Consider the following 19,699-nt stretch of genomic DNA (forward strand, 5'->3'; position numbering starts at 1 on the left):
CGCAGGATAGGCGTGCGCTACAACAGCTTGCTCTGAATGTGCACGTTAAACACTCTGACCTGACCTGAATGGAAAAATGTAGCGGGTTTCCTCTAAGACCATTATGTCAAAATTACCCAATGTTTGACAACCATTAGCTTATGATTAATAAATCAATGTGCACTAGTGGTGTCGTTAAACAAAACAAAACTTTTTCTTTGGGATAATGCAACCTATATAGATACTAGTAAGCAAGATTCGCGAAATTTTGAATTTGGAGGTACAAAGATATATATATACTATCTAAAATACGATAAATAAATATTGAAATGGCCTGACTGTGGGAAAGTGCATATGGAAAAATGTAGCTTTTTATTTTTATTTTGAAGACTATATGTCAGAATTACCAAATGTTATCAGGTTAACTATACGTCACAGTGTAATCGATTTCGACCGTGCTGTTTCTTCATTGGATGTATGGCATTGATGACCTGGTCATTACCTAGGAGCAGCCAGTCGTATGTCTTGAAATTGTTAACAAACTTACATGTGTTAAATAGTATGTGTTATTAAAAAGAACGAATGATATGTTCTCACCAACGGGCGTGCACCAGTAAGAATAAATCAATATGCTAGATAGTTATGTCATTAAAACAAATAATAATAATAAAAACCCTTTACTTTAAAGTTTTTATCATTAAAATTACGCATTAATTACGTCTTGCATACATTTGTACAATGATTTCAGGTCGTCACCAGTGTCTGTAGCAGCTCAAAATGAGTTTTATGTAAAACTAAACAAGCACGTGGCCTCAGGAGCCAGAATCAGTAATCCATTTGAATAAAACAATAAAACAAAACGCATTTTAGATGTGTTTATTACTCTGAAAAATCACAACAGACCACTTGATCCTATTGGGTAACATCTCTTGGTGTTTTTACACAAGGACATGGAAATGGTTTCCAATAGGTATTAGCATAAATATTATTAATATATTTTTGTTTTAGCCCAGTAGTTCTTGATTTATTTTGGCGCCATCTTCCGCAATCAATCTCTGATCCAAAATCACCTCTTTCATAGTATAATATACAATTATTAACCATTTTCACTTTCGCTCATACCATAACTGAAAGGAAGTGGGAGGGCAATGCCAACTTATGCTCTTAAAACAAATAAAAATGTTAATAAAAATATTTCTTGCAAAATCAACATTTTCTATGTACGTTGATATTGGCAAGCCCCACCCCACAAATACACACACACCAACTGAAAATTAAGCACTGCCTCGACCCAGTTGAAAGACGAATTGATACATAATTGCTGCCAACACCCTAAGTCACGGAATCTTCCAACGTCTATGTTTTAATAAGGGGAAGGATATCCCCCTCCAAAAAAACGAAAAAAAAGAAGAAAAAAAAAGGTACGTATTGTACGTACTCTCGTTACATTTTTAATATCATTGTAAACAGCCCCATAATCCTTCGTTCACTTATTATCAATCAATCATCACTCCATCCACCACTCTGATATCCTGATCTTGTCTCGATTACCCAACATGTCTGTTACTAGTGTTAGCAGGCATACATGAGACCCTGTTGGCTTAGAACAAAATGTCAATAATTCTACAAAATACGCAAAGTGAGAACATAGTCTCGGTTAACCAACATGTATGTTAGCAGGCCTACACGAGACACTGTTGGCTTAGAACAAAATGTCAATCATTCTATAAAATACGTGGACTGAGAACATAGTCTCGGTTACCCAACATGTATGTTCGCAGGCCTACATGACACCTTGTTGGCTTAGAACAAAATGTCAATCATTCTATAAAATACGTGGACTGAGAACATAGTCTCGGTTAACCAACATGTATGTTAGCAGGCCTACACGTGACACTGTTGGCTTAGAACAAAATGTCAATCATTCTATAAAATACGCAAACTGAGAATGTAGTCTCGGTTAACCAACATGTATGTTAGCAGGCATACACGACACCCTGTTGGCTTTGAACAAAATGTCAATAATTCTATAAAATATGCAGACTGAGAACGTAGTCTCGGTTAACCAACATGTATGTTAGCAGGCCAACACGAAACACTGTTGGCTTAGAACAAGACGTCCAGCATTCTATAAAATACGCAGAACGAGAAGAATGCCACCAGTAGAAGAATGGCCGCCACGGCTATTCCAGACACAGTCATCAGTTCCGTTAGCGGGACCCCGCGCACGGCTTCTTCTGCCCCCGACCACTTGTTGGGGCCCTGAAGCCGCCATTGGTATGCTCCACAGGATCCAAAAATAAGTCTGAATATACAGAATTAAATAATTTAAAAAACAAAATATTATGATGTTTTGTATGTAAGGATAGATATGGCTTGATGAACTGATAAAATGGACGGATGGATCAGGCCAGTAGAAATGAAATATCTGGAGTATTGGGGTACAATATCTAGTGAGGGGGCCACCGTCTTTAGTGGGTGGGCACTATATAGATTATGGATTAAAATGCCCCCACCCCCAATTTCTACGGGTCTGTGGGTAGACTTTTATAATGTAAGGAAAACGTTATCGATACAATGTTTACAAAAAAAACCCCACCACATTTTGTTTCAAGATGTTTGTAAATTATGCTTTTCAGTTTAAAACTAATGGGTAATTTAAAAAAAATAGTTTATCGGTCTATATGTCTGCCTACATGACTGTCAATGTGGGTTTTTCAATGACTACTAAAGCACATTGATTAATTAATGATCGGCTATTGGATGTTAAATATTTTGTAATTCTGACACGTAAACATTAGAGGAAATTCCTACTTCTTCCCATTACCAGCAAGGGATCAGAATCTGTTATATGCACTTTCTCAGACAGGAAACTTGAAAATGTATGGGATACCGTGAACTTTAATTGAATATAAACATGCGTTTTAATGTAGTAGTTTGTAAGATTTAATAAAATTGACCTTGAACACAAAAATACGGAAAATATGTAATGAGGGTGATATTGTGAGTTTCTGACGATAGTACCAGAACAGAAGCAACATTTGGATAACGCTAAAATTCGGACTTCAAAAAAAAAAGAAAAAAAAAGAAAAAAAAAAGTGTCTGCGTAATTACCTCCACGCCAAAGAAGGATGTTTGAAGATGTTTGGTTTTGAACCAATGAACGACGCGATTTCATCGTTGTACTTGATTGGATCCCTCTGTATGGTGTGACGTGGCGACTCGTACCACCTCTCTGATTGGAGCCTCTGTCAAAACACACGACATTAAATAAACAAAGAATCGGAATATTTATATATCAGGCCACAGACCACAATTAATTACGCTATATGTTTCTATATAGCGTTAGTGGCTATTGCATTTTTTATTAATATCAGCAGGTCCATGGATGTTTGTATGTACCTTTGCCTGCCTGAGGGAAACATACCATGAAAAGGACAACCCCTGTTGTCCAGCTCTTTCTCCCAGGATATTGGTTTAAAGAAACACACCCATTAAACCTGGTCAGAGTACACGCATTCTACACCAAAAGCACTGTCAACAAGTTACACGTTTATAAACTACATGCTCTCCCATGTCAACTTCAGTCAAATAGTTGCTACTTCAAAGCTGTCTGCCATGAAATAATCATTCAAACAGTAGACTACATGCGCGGACAAATTTCCGGATTTTGGACAAGCAAATGGGAAGATAACTGTGATCTGTGGCCATATTGTATATAAAATCGTATACACATTTTGAATAAGACAGATGTCATGGGACATTGACATACACAATGTTTCTTCAAAGATAAAAGTTCAAGGGACATGTGCAATATATCTTTAACAAATCACTGTTTAATCAGTGAGAATGGTAGGCAGAGGGTGATAACAAAGTATCGCCCATAAAAACAAAGTTTGAAGTCACTGAAAAAGACTTGAGTCTTTATAAGCAGGGACCCTAGATTAAAACAATATTAGGTTGCATCTGTTTGGGTCATAGGGTCATGGTTAGCCGTAATGCAGTTTTGGATCTACAAGTTCCGTGCTTATAAACAATTACAGTGTTATTAATAGTGTGACACTTTAACGCCGTATACAAATTGTAGCGATTTGAGTTTTGGCTCTAAAGGTTTATAAGCACGGTACCAGATTTTCGTCAAACTGTATAGACTATGAGATCACTATATCCACCACGACCATCACCATCACGATCACGACCACCACAATCACCACCATTACCACCACCACGACTACCACCATCACCACAATCGGCCTCCTGCCCCCCCCCCCCCCTCCTTGGGATTTTTCAAGATGAGTATATACGTGTGTGAAGTCTATCCATAGACATATTCAAACCAGGTTGTCTGCAGGCAATCTGTTGGTGGGTGTGCCCGTAAGGCAAATTTCTGATTGAGGTGAATATTCTACCGGTACCTAATTTTCAGAAATATTTGGAAATAAATTTGGATTATATCACTGCTTTCACTTCAAAGCTTGGTAAATGGTGAATTTATTCCACCAAAAATAATAAGTTTTTAGTAACAGATTATAATCACTTTTTCACATAGAAAATTACATCATTAAGGAAAATGGAACATTTAAGGGCAAAAGAAAATGAAATATGTATATTTCTAAGTATATTTGTTGTACTATAATAGTAATAAGAATTGTGGTTTAGTCGTAGATTTACGTTTACGTGCAAAAACTAGGCTTACGATGTTTTGTGAAATTGGGTCCTGAATGGCAGTGTTAAAGGTAACATCCAGACGTATTTTAAACAGTTTTAGGACCACATTATGAATGCTGCTCATGCTTAACTACATGTAGGAAACATTACCCGTTCTCTACAGATGTCTTGTTCCATGTCCATGTTTGATGGCAGTCTGACCTTCCCCTTGCAGAGCTGAGAGAACCAGCGAGCCTGGATTTCTGACATTGTTAAAATACCACCTGATGCCGGCTGCACGAAACCAATGAAGCCGAGAGTGTGACCGACGTGTGGACTAAAAACATTTTTGTACAACTGAAAAAGAACAATAAAAACTTAAATAGAATATGATAATTGATAATGGAACATTGGGAAAGACAGAGATTTAATGGTTTTTCAGTAATTTTATAAGAGGGCTCAGACGATTCTGAATAAAATAGAACAGTAGTTTGGGACAAATGGATGGCTTAAGAAGGAAAGAAGGAAATGTCTTATTTAACGACACACTCAACACATTTTAATTGCGGTTATATGGCGCCAGGCATATGGTTACGGATCACACAGATATTGACAGAGGAAACCTACTGTCTCCACTTCATGGGCTACTCTTATCGATTAGCAGCAAGGGATCTTTTATATGCACCACCCCTCAGACAGAATAGTACATACCACGGCCTTTGTTACACCAGTTGTGGAGCACTGGCTGGAACGAGAAATAGCCCAATGGGTCCACAGACGGGGGTCGATCCTAGACCGACCGCGCCTTCAAGCGAACGCTTTACCACTAGGCTACGTCCAGCCCGGATGGCTTAAGAATGCAAATGTTCTTTTATAAGTGAAATAGAACAGTACAAATATGTGCAAACGTAACTGGAAATGAACAACATTTAAGCTTTTCGGGTAAATGTGAAAAGAAAACTGAAACAGAACAACTGCAATGTACAGATTTCATATGGTTCTAATGGATCAACAGTTATCTAACGCTCTAAATGAAAAGAGAGGTAGGGTGGGGCGAATTAGTATTAATTAAATACCATAAGATGTGTTACAAAACGTTATAGGGTACGGGACGTGGGTATTTGTCAAGAGGTACAGAACGTTTTTAGAACCATGTGACATTTTATTCATAAATTAACTACAGGCATTCATAGCCTATTTTTCTTCTGCTGATTATTTTATCAAATACGTGTATTTACCAACATCCAAATAATAATAATAATAATAATAATAATAAATCAAAGTTGCGAATTAGAAAACCCAGTATTGGTCAAATTACGCTATGGTAAATATGAAAGAAGAAATGTATTGACAAGAGCGTTACTTAATTTCAGACGAGGGGAATCTATGAGGGAGATACAAAAAATGGCTACAGTTTGCTTTACGTAATTGTTGAATGGATTCATAACAGAAATTCTCACTTTAATGGAGTTCTTATTTTCGTCCATAACCTGTTCTCGTAGTTCTGACGACAGATATGGAAGGTTAATCTTGTACCCGGTGCAGCAGATGATACTATCAAACTTTGCAGACGACCCGTTAACAAAGTAGACAGTGTCACCGTCGACCTTCTGAAATACAAATAGAGGTCAACGACCCATTAACAAAGTACTGTCACCGTCGACCTTCTGAAATACAAATAGAGGTCAACGTCCCATTAACAAAGTAGACAGTGTCACCGTCGGCCTTCTGAACTACAAATAGAGGTCAACGACCCGTTAAATAAGTGGACAGTGTCACCGTCGACCTTATGACATACAAATAGAGGTCAACGACCCGTTAACATGGTAGACAGTGTCACCGTCGGCCTTCTGAACTACAAATAGAGGTCACCGACCCGTTAAATAAGTGGACAGTGTCACCGTCGACCTTATGACATACAACTAGAGGTCAACGTCCCATTAACAAAGTAGACTGTGTCACCGTCGACCTTCTGAAATACAAATAGAGGTCAACGGCACGTTAACATGGTAAACGGTGTCACCGTCGACCTTCTGAAATACAGAGGTCAACGACCCATTAACATGGTAGACAGTGTCACAGTCACCGTCGACCTTTTGAAATACCTTGTGAGAGTATGCAAGTGTCATAAAGTATTTAAAAACATAAATATTAATCCTGTGATATGCACAAATCAGAAAGTATTGTATAAAATAGATATTTGTACTGACACAACAGTCGCCATTTTAAAAATATACTGTATAATATTAATTCATTAAGTGTAAAGCTATATCCTAACCGGCCGCGAGCGACGCGAACGATGCGAGCGATTATTTTAGAAATCATTGATTTCCATTGCTGCATCCTAACCGCACGCGTGCGACGCGACATATAAATCTGTCGCGTCGCGCGCGTGCAGTTAGGATGCGGCAATGGAAATCAATGATTTCTAAAATAATCGCTTGCATCGCTCGCGGCCGGTTAGGATACAGCTTAAAAGTGTCTATTCTAAAGTAATAAAATGGTGAATGATACATGTTTATAAGACTTAAAGTTGCTAAAGGATATCGAATAATGGCTTGTCATAGTAATAAAATAATATATTCTAAATAGTTAAATAATTTGTAATACATATAATTATACTCGAGATTGCATCTTTAAATTGTGTTCCAAATATAAATATAGTTACCTTTTCTGTTTGACAAGAATTCATTTTGAGCTATTACAAACATCTGGATGTCCAGAGATTTGCCAATTTGCCAATTTGAGCAATTTACTCATTTGTAATCTAACCAAAAAAAACCCCAACAACCCCAACAACCCCCCCCCCCAAAAAACAACAAAAAAAACAACAACAAAATATAACAAAAAAACCCAAAACAAAACAATTCTTTAACTGCCGAACGTAATCTGTCTGTTAAATAGGGTTAGTGATGATTAAGCCATGTTCGAATTGTAAAATTAGAAGTGAATAAATGGGGTGTTCAGCATGTTCGGATGTACCGAAAATAAAAAACAAATCCCCCCCCCCCCCAAAAAAAAGAAGAAGAAAACGTCAGTGCCTTTAACAAATACAAAACTACTAACCAGTATGTTTGGTACAAGTGTGATATTTTCCCGTTGTATATGGTGAATCAGCGTCGGACTAACAGTGGGCTGCGTCTGTAGCGCTCGCATCTTTGGATTTAAACCCCAACTGGTTAAAAATAAATTTTGCATAAAGCCACATTAAAAAAAGAGAGAAAAGTTGGTGAGCGTCGCATTTCCCCCGAACAAATTACAACAGCGGGGAGGTTACGGTATTCACATACAAACGAATATTTAGTGTGTTGGTATATTCTCGCATTTAAAATAAAACCATTTTTCGAAACCTTGATGCTCCAAATCTGAACGACAAAACCATTTTCCTTAAACAAAACCGTATCTCTGAACAAGGCCAAGTGGAAGAGAAATTTTGGCAACGTTGTGATTGTTTCCATACGTCTCTATCAGGTGACTCGTCTAATAGTCCAGTCAAATTAAGGTTTGACCCGCAACTAATTGCAACAGTAACAATTTTTACGAGAAATTACTCAGAAAATCTTTAGAAACAACATATGAAAAGTATCGGAAAATATCGGTGGGGGAACATGCTTAATTTTGCGACCAAACTTTGTCCCGAAAGTATATTTAAAATATGACGTCGTGGGGCTTCGTACACATCAAGGGAGATAATAACGTTTTGTCCTTCACATTAAATTGTTGACACTTTCAGTACTATAAAAGATTATTTTACTGTTACATCTTCTGAAAGCTTTTGTTGAGAATTTAAAACTTCATTGTGATAAATTACGTCTAAATGTGTTTATTTTACATCAAAAAATAAAGTTTCATGGCGCATGCTTTCAAATTCGTTTGCGTCGTCAATGCGTTCTGTTTACATTCTAAAACGTTCGATTTATGATAATTCTGAATAATCGATCCAATTATTCAACTCGGACATCAACAATTGTGTACTGATAAAAAATATTATAAATAACGCAATTTTGTTCTGCTGTTTAAAGAAATGTTATAAAGTTGCTCGTTCACATTTTTTAAAACTATGGATGCCCATATGGATTCCCCCTGCGCGTGCTGTAACCTCACCGTGGTGCAGGGGTGTAACATTCTCTTTGAGAATGGCCAATACAGCACAAATTGAAATTTAGAGTAAAATTCGGTGTCTGTAAAGCCTATATCACATTATACGACGCGACCCAACTCAACTCAACAGTTGAGTCGCGTCGTGTAGTGTGTATTGAAAAATCAGCCGTCGGCGACTGATTTTCAGTCGGCCCGACTGCATTTGACACGGCCGAACATGTTCAGTCGCAGACGACGGCCGTCGTATAGTGTGAACGGGTCTACGACGCGACGCGACTGTCGCGTCGTGTAGTGTGAACGGTTTATACGACGCTATACAACTGATGTCTACCGGTATCCAATGGAATGTCTACATTTCATCATGTGACATAAAAGTTACAATGGCGGAATTATTCTGGACAGAGGAATAGACCCCTTCGCAGTCACCACCGTAGCGCCACCTGCATAACTATGAAAAGAGGCTGGGCGATGTAAACAAACGATTTTTGCCATTGATTAACATGTTATGTGAGAAAAATTTTTCTTCTAAAATGAAGAACACAATTCAGAATGGTTCGCAACATTTGTTCTGTCTTTAACTGTGGTCACCAGAGGAGTCGTAGAGTGAACTGTACTGCTTTTTATACATTTTCTAAAGATATAACATTTTAGGCATATTGAAGCTGGTATTTACGCCGTGTTGATCAGCATTATTAAAACATTATTTTAAGCGTCCATGGAAACCATAACGGAATTCTGATAAATATAAATATCATGTTGTCGTCATTTTTCGAAACCATCACATTTGAAAAGAAGATGTTATAGGTGCAGAACGCGGGAGGGGGCGGGACCCATGCCTCTTGCCCGCATTTCCCCTGTTAATGCTGTGCTAGAACGCTTGAAAGTCAAACTTTTGTTGAGGGAGCATGCCTCAAATTCCCTATAGCCCCTTCCCCCTTCAAATACTCCCCTCGGACCCTGGGTGGAACCTTTTTATTCCAGAGCATTGCTAATAAACAGAAAGCATCTGCACAGAAAGCATACCGTAAGTCATGTTACTAGACAATTTACAGTGTGTAAGTGTGTGGTGGGGTTTTTTATTTTTTATTTGTGTTTTGTTTTGTTGTCTTTCCTTCTTTTTCTTATGTGTGTGTGTGTGTGTGGGGGGGGGGGGATAACCTATTTGTGGATAAGTATGCATATGGCAAACACCCAGTTATACTTACCGGTAAATTCTAACTCGTTACTAATTCCGTAGTCTCATCTCTCAGATTAAGTGGACCCTCGTACAAGGGTCCGTTCATGAATTGGGCTAAGTAACATTCTAGTGGGGATGGGAAGGGATTTCATGGAGGTGTTACGAAACATGGGAATGGAGGAGGTGTTTGTCATGAGTTATATATCATGTTTTAAAAATAATTTTATCATATTTATTTATAAATTAAAATGCAACTAATCATTGCTGTTGTGTTTTTTAACTGATGATTTTCTATCCAGCGGTATTATTACCAAACAGACATAAATAAAAAATCTTATAATATTAGTCAATATGTCTTTTGGGAGAGGTTATGCATTGAATGTTACATAATTTTCGAGTAGTGGCCTATGCGTTACAGAAGGTCACACGATTATGGGAGGAGGTCGTCTGAAAAGGAGCTTTTAAAATACTTTTTCCTACTAGTGAACAGTTGGGGGTTCTTATTACTTGGATAGATCTCGAGTGGTGAATTTAAAGCATTTTGAAAGTATTGTCTCATGAATGAAATACCTCACTGGTCAGCATGATCAGAAGAAAATTAGTCCTGTCGGAAGGTGCCAACAATTGGATGTTCCAGTAATGTATTAACTGTCCCTCGTATTATTTTCAGATTCCTGCCACTCACTTAAGTCGCCTGTCACTGACTCTTCCCCTCCCTCCCCTCTCTCCGTCTCTCTCTCTCTCTCTCTCTCTCTCTCTCTCTCTCTCTCTCTCTCTCTCTCTCTCGCACACAATGTAAATTGTACATTATTTCGATTTGAAACAGATACAAGTACGTGTGTGAATGAATTGTCGCCGGGGACAGGCATCAATAATGTATAACAAAACACCATTCACAAGTACCATGTCACTTTAGACGATGTCGTTTTAACATCATCATGTCAACTACGGCAGTCCGAGTTCTTCAGTGTCTTGTTGGACTCATCTTAGATTTTTAAAAGAGGGGTAATTAACAAGACTTTTTTTTCAGTTGAGTGGCGTCTTATAGTGTGAACGGATTTCAGACACGACCGATTGGTCAGCGATCGTGGCCCACGACGCGACGCGACCGTCCAGTTGAGTCGCGTCGTATAGTGTGATCTAGGCTTAAAATTCTGTGATATTTGTATTTGTATTTTTGCACAGTTCTTTACACTGTTTTTGTTTAAACCTTGAATTTTTATATTGATATTGATCATCACTTTATTTATTTGCATTACCATAGTTTGACACCCAATAGCCGATGTATTTTTCGTGCTGGGGTGTCGTTAAACATTCATTCATTCATTCATTCCCATATGGATCCATTGCAAATAGAGTGTATTTGCTAACAATGTATTCGCTAGAGACAAAATTACGATTGTTTTTTCTCCATGGATATGTGAAATAGATAAATTGCTCAATAAAATTTGCCATAAATATATATACTAGCTATCAATAATATAATATTGCAAATGTGTAAAAATAGATTATTTATATTTGTGTATATTTTGTCACACAAATTTGTTTTGTGGCATTGACGCACGTCTTGTTAGTGTTAATTTTGGGTCATTGACTTATTTTTTTGACTCGTTTCTTTTTCATTTTAATTTCTGGAAATATTTTTATTCTGTGTATAATTCTACTTACCTCGGCTTGTTCCATTTTCATTTTTATTTGATTCCACAACTTACACTTTTCACCATTTAATCTAATTTTATTATAATATTAAACCTTGCCTTCACATTCTTGAAATTTTATTTTGTTTGCTTACACAATGGATATAGCACCGGGAATTTATTATTTATTATAGTAAATATCTACACAAAATTTACGTGTGCTTCTCAAAAGCATATATTCCGTGAAAAGGATTCTCAACTGAAAGTATTGTCTGTTGGTCGAGCAATACTATGGGTATCTCGTCCTCTTTTACATTTAGCTCCTTTACTGATTTGATTTGTCATTCAACTTCACCATTAATTTGGGTCCAAATGTTTTATCGATATACTCAATAGCCTTGAAACTAGCGCTTCTGCCTCCCAAGGAACCGGTATACTTGGTTTTGTGTCTGGCAGCTTTGTACAGTGTGTTGCAGACCAGAATTCATGTACACTTGATGGAAAGAATACCTTCGACAGAATTGGAATAATAACAGGTGTTAGATCCGGATGACGAAGACTTATGTCTGTAAATGAATTAATAACACTTGGAGAAAACTGAAATACCTTCGTACTTGTAAGCCAACGTCAAATAGCATGTCAACTATGAAATTTGATAAACTGAAGCATCGTACACCAGTAGATCATATCTTGTCTTAGATGAATTGGCCACTCGGGTTACACATGCCAAGAATGTCGGGACGTACGCAGATGTACCAGAATGGTTTATACTCAGGGAAATCATCTGTGACTTTTGTACCGACGATCGACATGAATGCTGGCGATCCTTCATGTATTTACTCAACGATGGTCTTTGTATCTGATCATTCCTGGCGATAGGGATCAACATCAGTATTAACCTTTGATCAGCCATTGTAGTGGGAAGCAAACACTAGCAAACACTAGCAACCTCAATAATGAACCTTCAACAAGTCCGCTCTGCTCTGTTGTCTTGTGATTGGGAGGGTTACATACAGAAATGAGTTGTATTGGCTGCAATGTCCATATAATGAGTGGTTTGGGTCTCCAGCAGATTATACAGAAAGTGTATGCATTTATTACTGCCAATCCAAGAGGAAAGACAGTAAAAATACAATTTGTTCTAGATATTGGCATACAAGATTTGCTTGTCTCTCGAACGTTTAAAAAATTACATTGCCCTATACTGAATTGGGTGACGAGTGCAGTCCTCAAAGTATTGTAGATGAAACCATAGCCTATTCCACAGTTGACATTTCAAACGTAGATATCGAAATATATGCCCAAGTAGAAGACGTGAGGGTAGATGAGTTGCCCCCACCCGAGAATCTCACTTTTTTTACTCCAGAAAATAGCATACACATCTCAGGGTTTAATTTGTATAGTGTTTCATTTGTTTATAAAAAGTAGTGCCCCCCCCCCCCCCCTCCCCAGGATTTTGATCAGGGTACGGCCCTGGTTACATCCTTCTTGCATAGTATGTAGGAGGACTGCCACTTTCGAGGCTATAAGTGCTTTAAGATGATGACAGGAAATCGCATTTTATTTAGGTCATATTTATTATATAGTTGTAAAACGTTTGTGGGGCATGCTTCAAACTTTTGTTGCTTCGCATGCCGCGTGCGTATCTTGAATTTTGACTTATCTATGCCTCTGGTAGGTCTGAGAAAATCTAATGTTATAAAGATTAATTATCTTTCAGTCGACCATTCAACAGCGCTGGCATAAATATGTCACCACTTTAACGGATTCGGAATGGCTGTTTCAGATGAAAGGGATTCTGGATACGAAACTGCGTCATGTGCCAGATTCAATATATTAATCTGAAGGATAAAACGGTATTCCGTGATCAAAATCGTATATCTTCGCAAGGCAGAATCAAAGGATGTTTTAAATGATTGCTTCCATGATACACAGTCACGTGCTCGTCAAATGTAATATACTTAGACCGATTTCAATATATACTTTCATATAAAATTCTAAGACTGTATATGGATGGCGGGAGAGGGGTGAGAGGCATGTAAATGGAAGGATGGAGGTACGCGTGGCTGGTGCTATAATATGGCGGAACCAATGGATGTATTTTACCTTCGGGGATTTCCGGAAATCAGTTTGATGATCGTCTCGAATATGACGTTGGCCCATCGCCATGGCAACATGAAGAATGCCCGGCATGCGTAGAGGTCTACTGCATGGCCAAAGACGTAGTTAGGCACAATCCAGGCACCCGATCGGGTGCTGATGTAAACCGATTTGCACCTGAAACGACGATGATAATGGTAATAAAGATGGTGAACATAAGTAATGTGGGTTTTGTCTGCTATATCGTTTGATGATTTTATGCATTAGCGTGGGCAAATAAGAATAATGAGTCGAAACATTCATTCGCTCAACCAACCATCCAACCAACCAACCAACCAACCAGCCAGTTAGTCAATCAATCTCCTACCTGATAATGAATAAACCAACCAACCAACCAACGAACAAACCAACCAACCAACCAATCAGTCAGTCAGGTAGTCAGTCAATACAGTCAGTCCATCAGTCAGTCAGTCAATCAATCAATCAATCAATCAATCAATCAATCAATCAATCAATCAAGCACCCACCCAACTAACAGTATCCTACCTGCCAACAGTAGCACAATCAACGGCCACGTCCACGGCGCTGTTCCCAATACCAACCACTAAAACTCGCTTTCCGACGTAGCCGTTAGTGATGGCGTCATTGTAGTCAACCGAATGGATTATATCCCCTAAAACACGAACAACAAGGGAGAAAAGTATGTTTAATAACACCTCAACGCATTGTTTAATCAATGGACATCACATCTTCCAAACACAATAACTAAGACACGCGATCTAGAAAGCTGTTAAAGAAACCTACTGCCGCTAAAGAGACCATTCTTATTGTCCAACCTTGAACCTGCTGATCAGGAAGGAAATGTTTTATTTAACGACGCACTCAACACATTTTATTTACGGTTATATGACGTCAGACATATGGTTAAGGACCACACACAGATTGAGATAGGAAACCCGCTGTCACCACTTCATGTGCTTGCTACTCTTTTCGATTAGCAGCAAGGGATCTTTTATATGCACCATACCACAGAGAGGATAACACATACTACGGCCTTTGATATACCAGTCGTGGTGCACTGGCTAGAACGAGAATTAGCCCAATGGGTCCATCGACGGGGATCGATCCCAGACCGACCGCGCATCAAGCGAGCGCTGTACCACTGGGCTACGTCCCGCCATCTACTGATCAGAGCAAGTTGTCAAACACGATCAACTTCCAGCATAGCAAGGGTTTTTTTGTGTGTTTTTTTAAACTACGGCAGCATATTAACGGTAAGAAAAACAAATAGTTTATCAAAGCCTTAAAAAAAATGTGTAACTAATCTGAACTACAAAACCGTTACTACGATCAAAATTGTATCTCCGCAAAAGGGAGAGTCGAAAGGATATTTTGGCTAGGCCATGCACCTGTAAAGGTTTCCTCTCCTTTCAGCTGGATTCGGTTCGGCGCTGCGTGATGTCCGGAAGCAATCGCCAGAAATTTTCCGACGAATATTTCCCGATCTTTCGTCTCCGTCTTTCCGTCATCTTCCGTGCGACACACCGTCACGTGCCACTCCTCATCTGAAACACACGTCAAACACTAGCATTGACAAGCGATGTTGCTATGATCGATTAAAATAAAATAAAATTGATCGGTTGGGCTGTACTGATGTGATGATCGATTGTAAAAATCCATAATCGATTATGTGGGGGAAATGGTAACTGTAACTGTAATTGTTTCTCCATTTTAGATGATGGAATTGATGTAAATACGTTAGTGTTGGTGTTTGTTTTAATATGTAGGCCAACATAGAGAAGATATTAAATGATATTCTTACACACCAGTTAGTGATAACACCATGTGTTATTTTTTTTAATAACAAATGGTTGTGTTAACAATTTCAAGACATATGACTGGCTGCTCCTAGGTGATGATGACCAGGTCACCAATGCCATACGTCCAATAAAACAAAAGCACGGTGGAAATGTATAGTTAACCTGGCAATCACGTGTCTGTGACGCGTAAGTGAGCTACAAGTGCAAAAGGTTGTAAATATCTTTTAGTCGATAAAGATGTTAAAATTTGCTTAAAACCTGGTGTTTGAAAATATGTAAGAAATAGAATAATACATTCGTGTCCGTTAGATACCATTTATTTCACAACTCGTTGTTTAAAAACGTATCGAACTCGCTTTCGCTTGTTAGATACATTTTAAAACAACTCATTGTGAGATAAATGGTATTTAACGGCCACTCGTGTAATATTCTTTATTTAAATGTAAAATTGGCAATTTGTATAGTCTAGATCCCGGTGAAGACGACAAAATGTACATTATATGATGACAGGTCTTTGTAATTCAATTCCTTCTTATGTTTATAGCATTTATAATTCTAACAGACCGTGTTTAATCGAAAGTTTGATCGGTTGGTGCACACCGATTATAACCGATGATCGATGATGGGATTTCCATCACTATCACTGACTGACAAAACAATTGACTCTTTAGCTTTTATTACGTGACTTGAAACATACATTGTTCCAATGTGTGTGTGTGTGTGTGTGTGTGTGTGTGCGTTCTTCGGTTAACGCTCGTTTGAAAGACATTTTGTATATATATATACATATATATATATATATTCCCCTTTCTTTCTTTTCTTTTGCTTTGGATAAGATAATATCTTGATATACTAGTAATCGTTATTATAGTACATTGCATTGGGATTGCCATATCAAAACAGATGACCTTGAACTTACTTTTCCTTTCGACGTGAAGAACCTTGATGTGAAAATGTATCAAGTCGTTCAATTTGAAGTGTTTGGTGTAGTCGACGATGTAGTTAGCCATGTCTGTGTTGTGAGGAAAATCGCACACATCGTCGGGAAAAGGAAAGTCGGAGAAGCAGTAGTTATGTTTAGAAACATTTCTGAAGAAGAAACACACATTTTAAAGGCAATACGTCCATCCATGTCGTTCGTCTAAAGTGCATTAACAGTTTGTTTTTTCTTCTTCTTTTTTCCAATGCCATGATTACAGATAGTTTCTAAACTTTGTTTGGATACTTTTTGTCAAGTGATGCAAACATCGTATTCTATGTAAAACCAGAACCAAATGAATTTTACGTAAATCTTGTATTAAGAAGAAGAAAAAAAAAAAAAAACCCGAAAATATTTACTTGCCCTTAAAACATTAATGTTAATTATTCTTTTATGAAATCGTATCTCTGCACAAGGTAGAGTCAAAAGGAATCAGGAGTTTCCCTTATAGGACTGTCACTTATTAAGACAATATATATATATACTTCCTTCGTAGCCGGTCAGAGGACTGCCTCTTCGGACTGGTTTGAATATGCATGTATGTAAGACGCTCATTGGAAATTTAAATTTAAAGTTTGTTTTGTTTAACGACACCACTACAGCACATTGAATTATTAACCATAGGCTATTGGATGTCAAACATTTTGTAATTTTGACATATAGTCTTTTGAGAGGAAACCTGCTGCATTTTTCAATAAGTAGCACTGGATCTTTTATATGCACCATCCCACAGACAGGATAGCACATACCACGGCCTTTGATATACAAGTTGTGGTGCACTAAGTGACTGGCTGAAACGAGAAATAGCCCAATGGGCCCACCGACGGGGATCGATCCAAGATCGTCCGCGCTTCAGGTGAGCAATTTCCCACTGAGCTACAGGCGCTCGCCTGATGCGCGGTCGATCTAGGATCGATCCCCGTCGGCGGGCCCACTGGGCTAAAGACGTGATGACATTCCGAGAATTAATAATTTTATAATAACTAAATATTTCTGATTAACACTGAAACGTATTTTGTTAGCAGCAACAATTCTAGATAGAAGGATGAATAATACATTTTTAGAAGTAATTTAAAGGTGTATATAATTATATGTGAGTGAATATGTGAGTTCTTCAGCATTTTAAGAACCGAAATATCATTGGATGATTTTATTAATATTATAAATTATGGATGAAAAAAGTGACGTCACTTGAGCTATTATCTTCACAAGCCAACCTGTACCCCTAACAAAATAATTGCCTGTTCCATATTGTGCAGATAATGCCGTATTATACACATGGCATATTTACATTTTTCATAAGGTAGAGAAACGGCTAAGTTCAAGTTTATAAAGATGATATATTTTTTTTAATATTCATCAAATCATTGGAATGTAATGTAAAAGAAATTACTGTAATAAGATGTTATAAATATTTATTTATTGTAGTATACGAAGCCAAAACGATGGTGCCACAATGTCCTGTCGTTTATCTTAACATTTAATACAAGAAATTTTAAAACAGCATCTTTTCCATTTCCATGTGTTTAACGGTAAAAAGAAAAAGAAGAAAAAGGAAAAAAAGGAAAAAAAGGAGGATACATACCTTTAAAATTAAGCTAGAATGGATTTTAAAAAATTAAACTAGACTGGATTTTTAACCTACATATGAGTAAACCGCATAACTCCATAGTCATTTTCTCGGAACATCCACAGTCCTCCGACCTCCCCGGTCCTTTCCAGGACAGCGACCGAAAACCCATCTTCTTGGAGACATTTAGCCCCCACCAAACCCGAGACGCCGGCTCCAATAACAATGACATCTTTTTGGGTGGTTTTTGTAGTTTCAGTTGATTCTGTCAACTCCATCGTTGTCAAAAAGTCGTGGCCTACACGTTGTCAGTGTTGAGGGAACAACTGGGGTAGATTTGAGGACTGAAGTCCAAACTATCACCATGTGACTACAATGTTACAACTGATTAACAGTGGTCACGAAGCTAGTACTATTATACATTTTGTTATCAATGTAGAACTAAATCGGCAAACCTCGGCATATTCCGCAGATAAAGAGGGTGTAGTCCCACTTTGATTGTATCCTGTCAATATATAAGAAATAAAATCGTCCGTCGTCTTGCTGACACATATAAGAAAGATAGGTTATGTCTGTCACATATGCCTTCTCACGACGTGATACTGAGACTAAAAATAGATTCGGAAAAACTATTTGGCTATTTTTAATCTAAGTTGCGTTCAGACAGAGAGAGCAGAAAAACGTTCGCGAATTTAGTTCATGCGCTTTACGTTAAACCAAATGACCACATTGTGACCGGCCTCGGTGGTGTACAGTAACATAAGAGCCGGTTTAAGGATACGCGGGGCCTGTAGCACACATAACAGCGCCCCCCCCCCCCCCCCTTCCCAGGATATATATTTTGCAACTCACTCGGGGTGAGGAGAAAAATAAAATGGGGAAAATAAATATACACCGCGGGCCCCCTGAAGCGCGTCGTTCGTAGCACGTGCTACTAGAATAGCATAGAAACACAGTGATTAAACCACCGGTCCTTAAGACTGGTAGGTATTGGGTTCTCACCCAAGTACCGGCTCCCACACAGATAAAGTTTTAACGACTTAATGAGTCTAATTGATACGCTGCGTGTAGCAGTTAGCCAGATATGTTACTATTGTCGTCTATGGAATTTGATTTGATGGTATACACCCTACTAGTGTAATGCCGACTTCTCACCCAAGTTAACAGACAGCCTTGAAAAGCAAAGGTATGTGCTCAGGACAGCATGCTTAAACCTTATAAGCATAAAAATAAGTTTAAAAGTAAATAACCACACCGAACATTTATAAGTACGAAAATAAGTTTAAAAATAAATAACCACACCGAACATTTATAAGTACGAAAATAAGTTTTAAAATAAATAACCACACCGAACATTTATAAGTACGAAAATGAGTTTAAAAATAAATAACCACACCGAAATTGTTTTACATGACTGATATATAAATATACTGATGTCTAAAAGAAAGTTTACATACATAAGATCAAGCATTTTGCATGTATCGTTAAAGGGACATACCCTAGTTTTAAAACACTACAGCATATTTTCCACTATTAGAGCCGTTTATGATCACTGAAATCAAACATTACTTTATATTTTATTGTTTAGATAATCCATTTCCGTGCAACCGAAGTATTTCTGGTCATCCTGGTGTTTCCAATACCACAAAATGCATTTTTTAACTAACGGTTATGTAGTCGCGTTATATA

The 19,699-nt window shown here is 37.8% G+C and overlaps 1 protein-coding gene across 2 annotated transcripts; it reads right to left on the reverse strand.

Annotated features, from left to right (window-relative positions):
- Nucleotides 1–841: 841 nt before the first annotated feature.
- LOC121371969 (flavin-containing monooxygenase 5-like) lies at nucleotides 842–19,243 on the reverse strand. Of its 2 annotated transcripts, XM_041498209.1 has the most exons (11): nucleotides 19,166–19,243; nucleotides 18,086–18,515; nucleotides 16,381–16,550; nucleotides 15,051–15,206; nucleotides 14,188–14,314; nucleotides 13,648–13,818; nucleotides 7,693–7,801; nucleotides 6,087–6,236; nucleotides 4,798–4,983; nucleotides 3,094–3,227; nucleotides 842–2,284 (listed from the first exon to the last, which is right to left on the reverse strand). In XM_041498209.1, the coding sequence occupies exons 2-11, from the start codon at nucleotides 18,286–18,288 to the stop codon at nucleotides 2,086–2,088; spliced, it is 1,605 nt and encodes a 534-aa protein (XP_041354143.1). In that variant the 5' UTR covers nucleotides 18,289–18,515; nucleotides 19,166–19,243; the 3' UTR covers nucleotides 842–2,085. The 2 variants fall into 2 exon arrangements, with proteins under 2 accessions (XP_041354143.1, XP_041354135.1); XM_041498201.1 differs by lacking the exon at nucleotides 19,166–19,243 and having other exon boundaries at nucleotides 18,086–18,596.
- Nucleotides 19,244–19,699: the final 456 nt, after the last annotated feature.

Source organism: Gigantopelta aegis, chromosome 1, assembly GCF_016097555.1.
Source record: "Gigantopelta aegis isolate Gae_Host chromosome 1, Gae_host_genome, whole genome shotgun sequence".
NCBI classification, from domain to species: Eukaryota; Metazoa; Mollusca; class Gastropoda; order Neomphalida; family Peltospiridae; genus Gigantopelta; species Gigantopelta aegis.

Coding starts and splice junctions, on each gene's coding strand:
- LOC121371969 (XM_041498209.1), bottom strand. CDS start 18,288: ATGGAGTTGACAGAATCAACTGAAACTACAAAAACCACCCAAAAAGAT. Junction 16,551..18,085: donor GTTATGCGGTTTACTCATAT/GTAGGTTAAAAA, acceptor TTTCTTCTTCAG/AAATGTTTCTAAACATAACT. Junction 14,315..15,050: donor AGGAGAGGAAACCTTTACAG/GTGCATGGCCTA, acceptor TTCGTGTTTTAG/GGGATATAATCCATTCGGTT.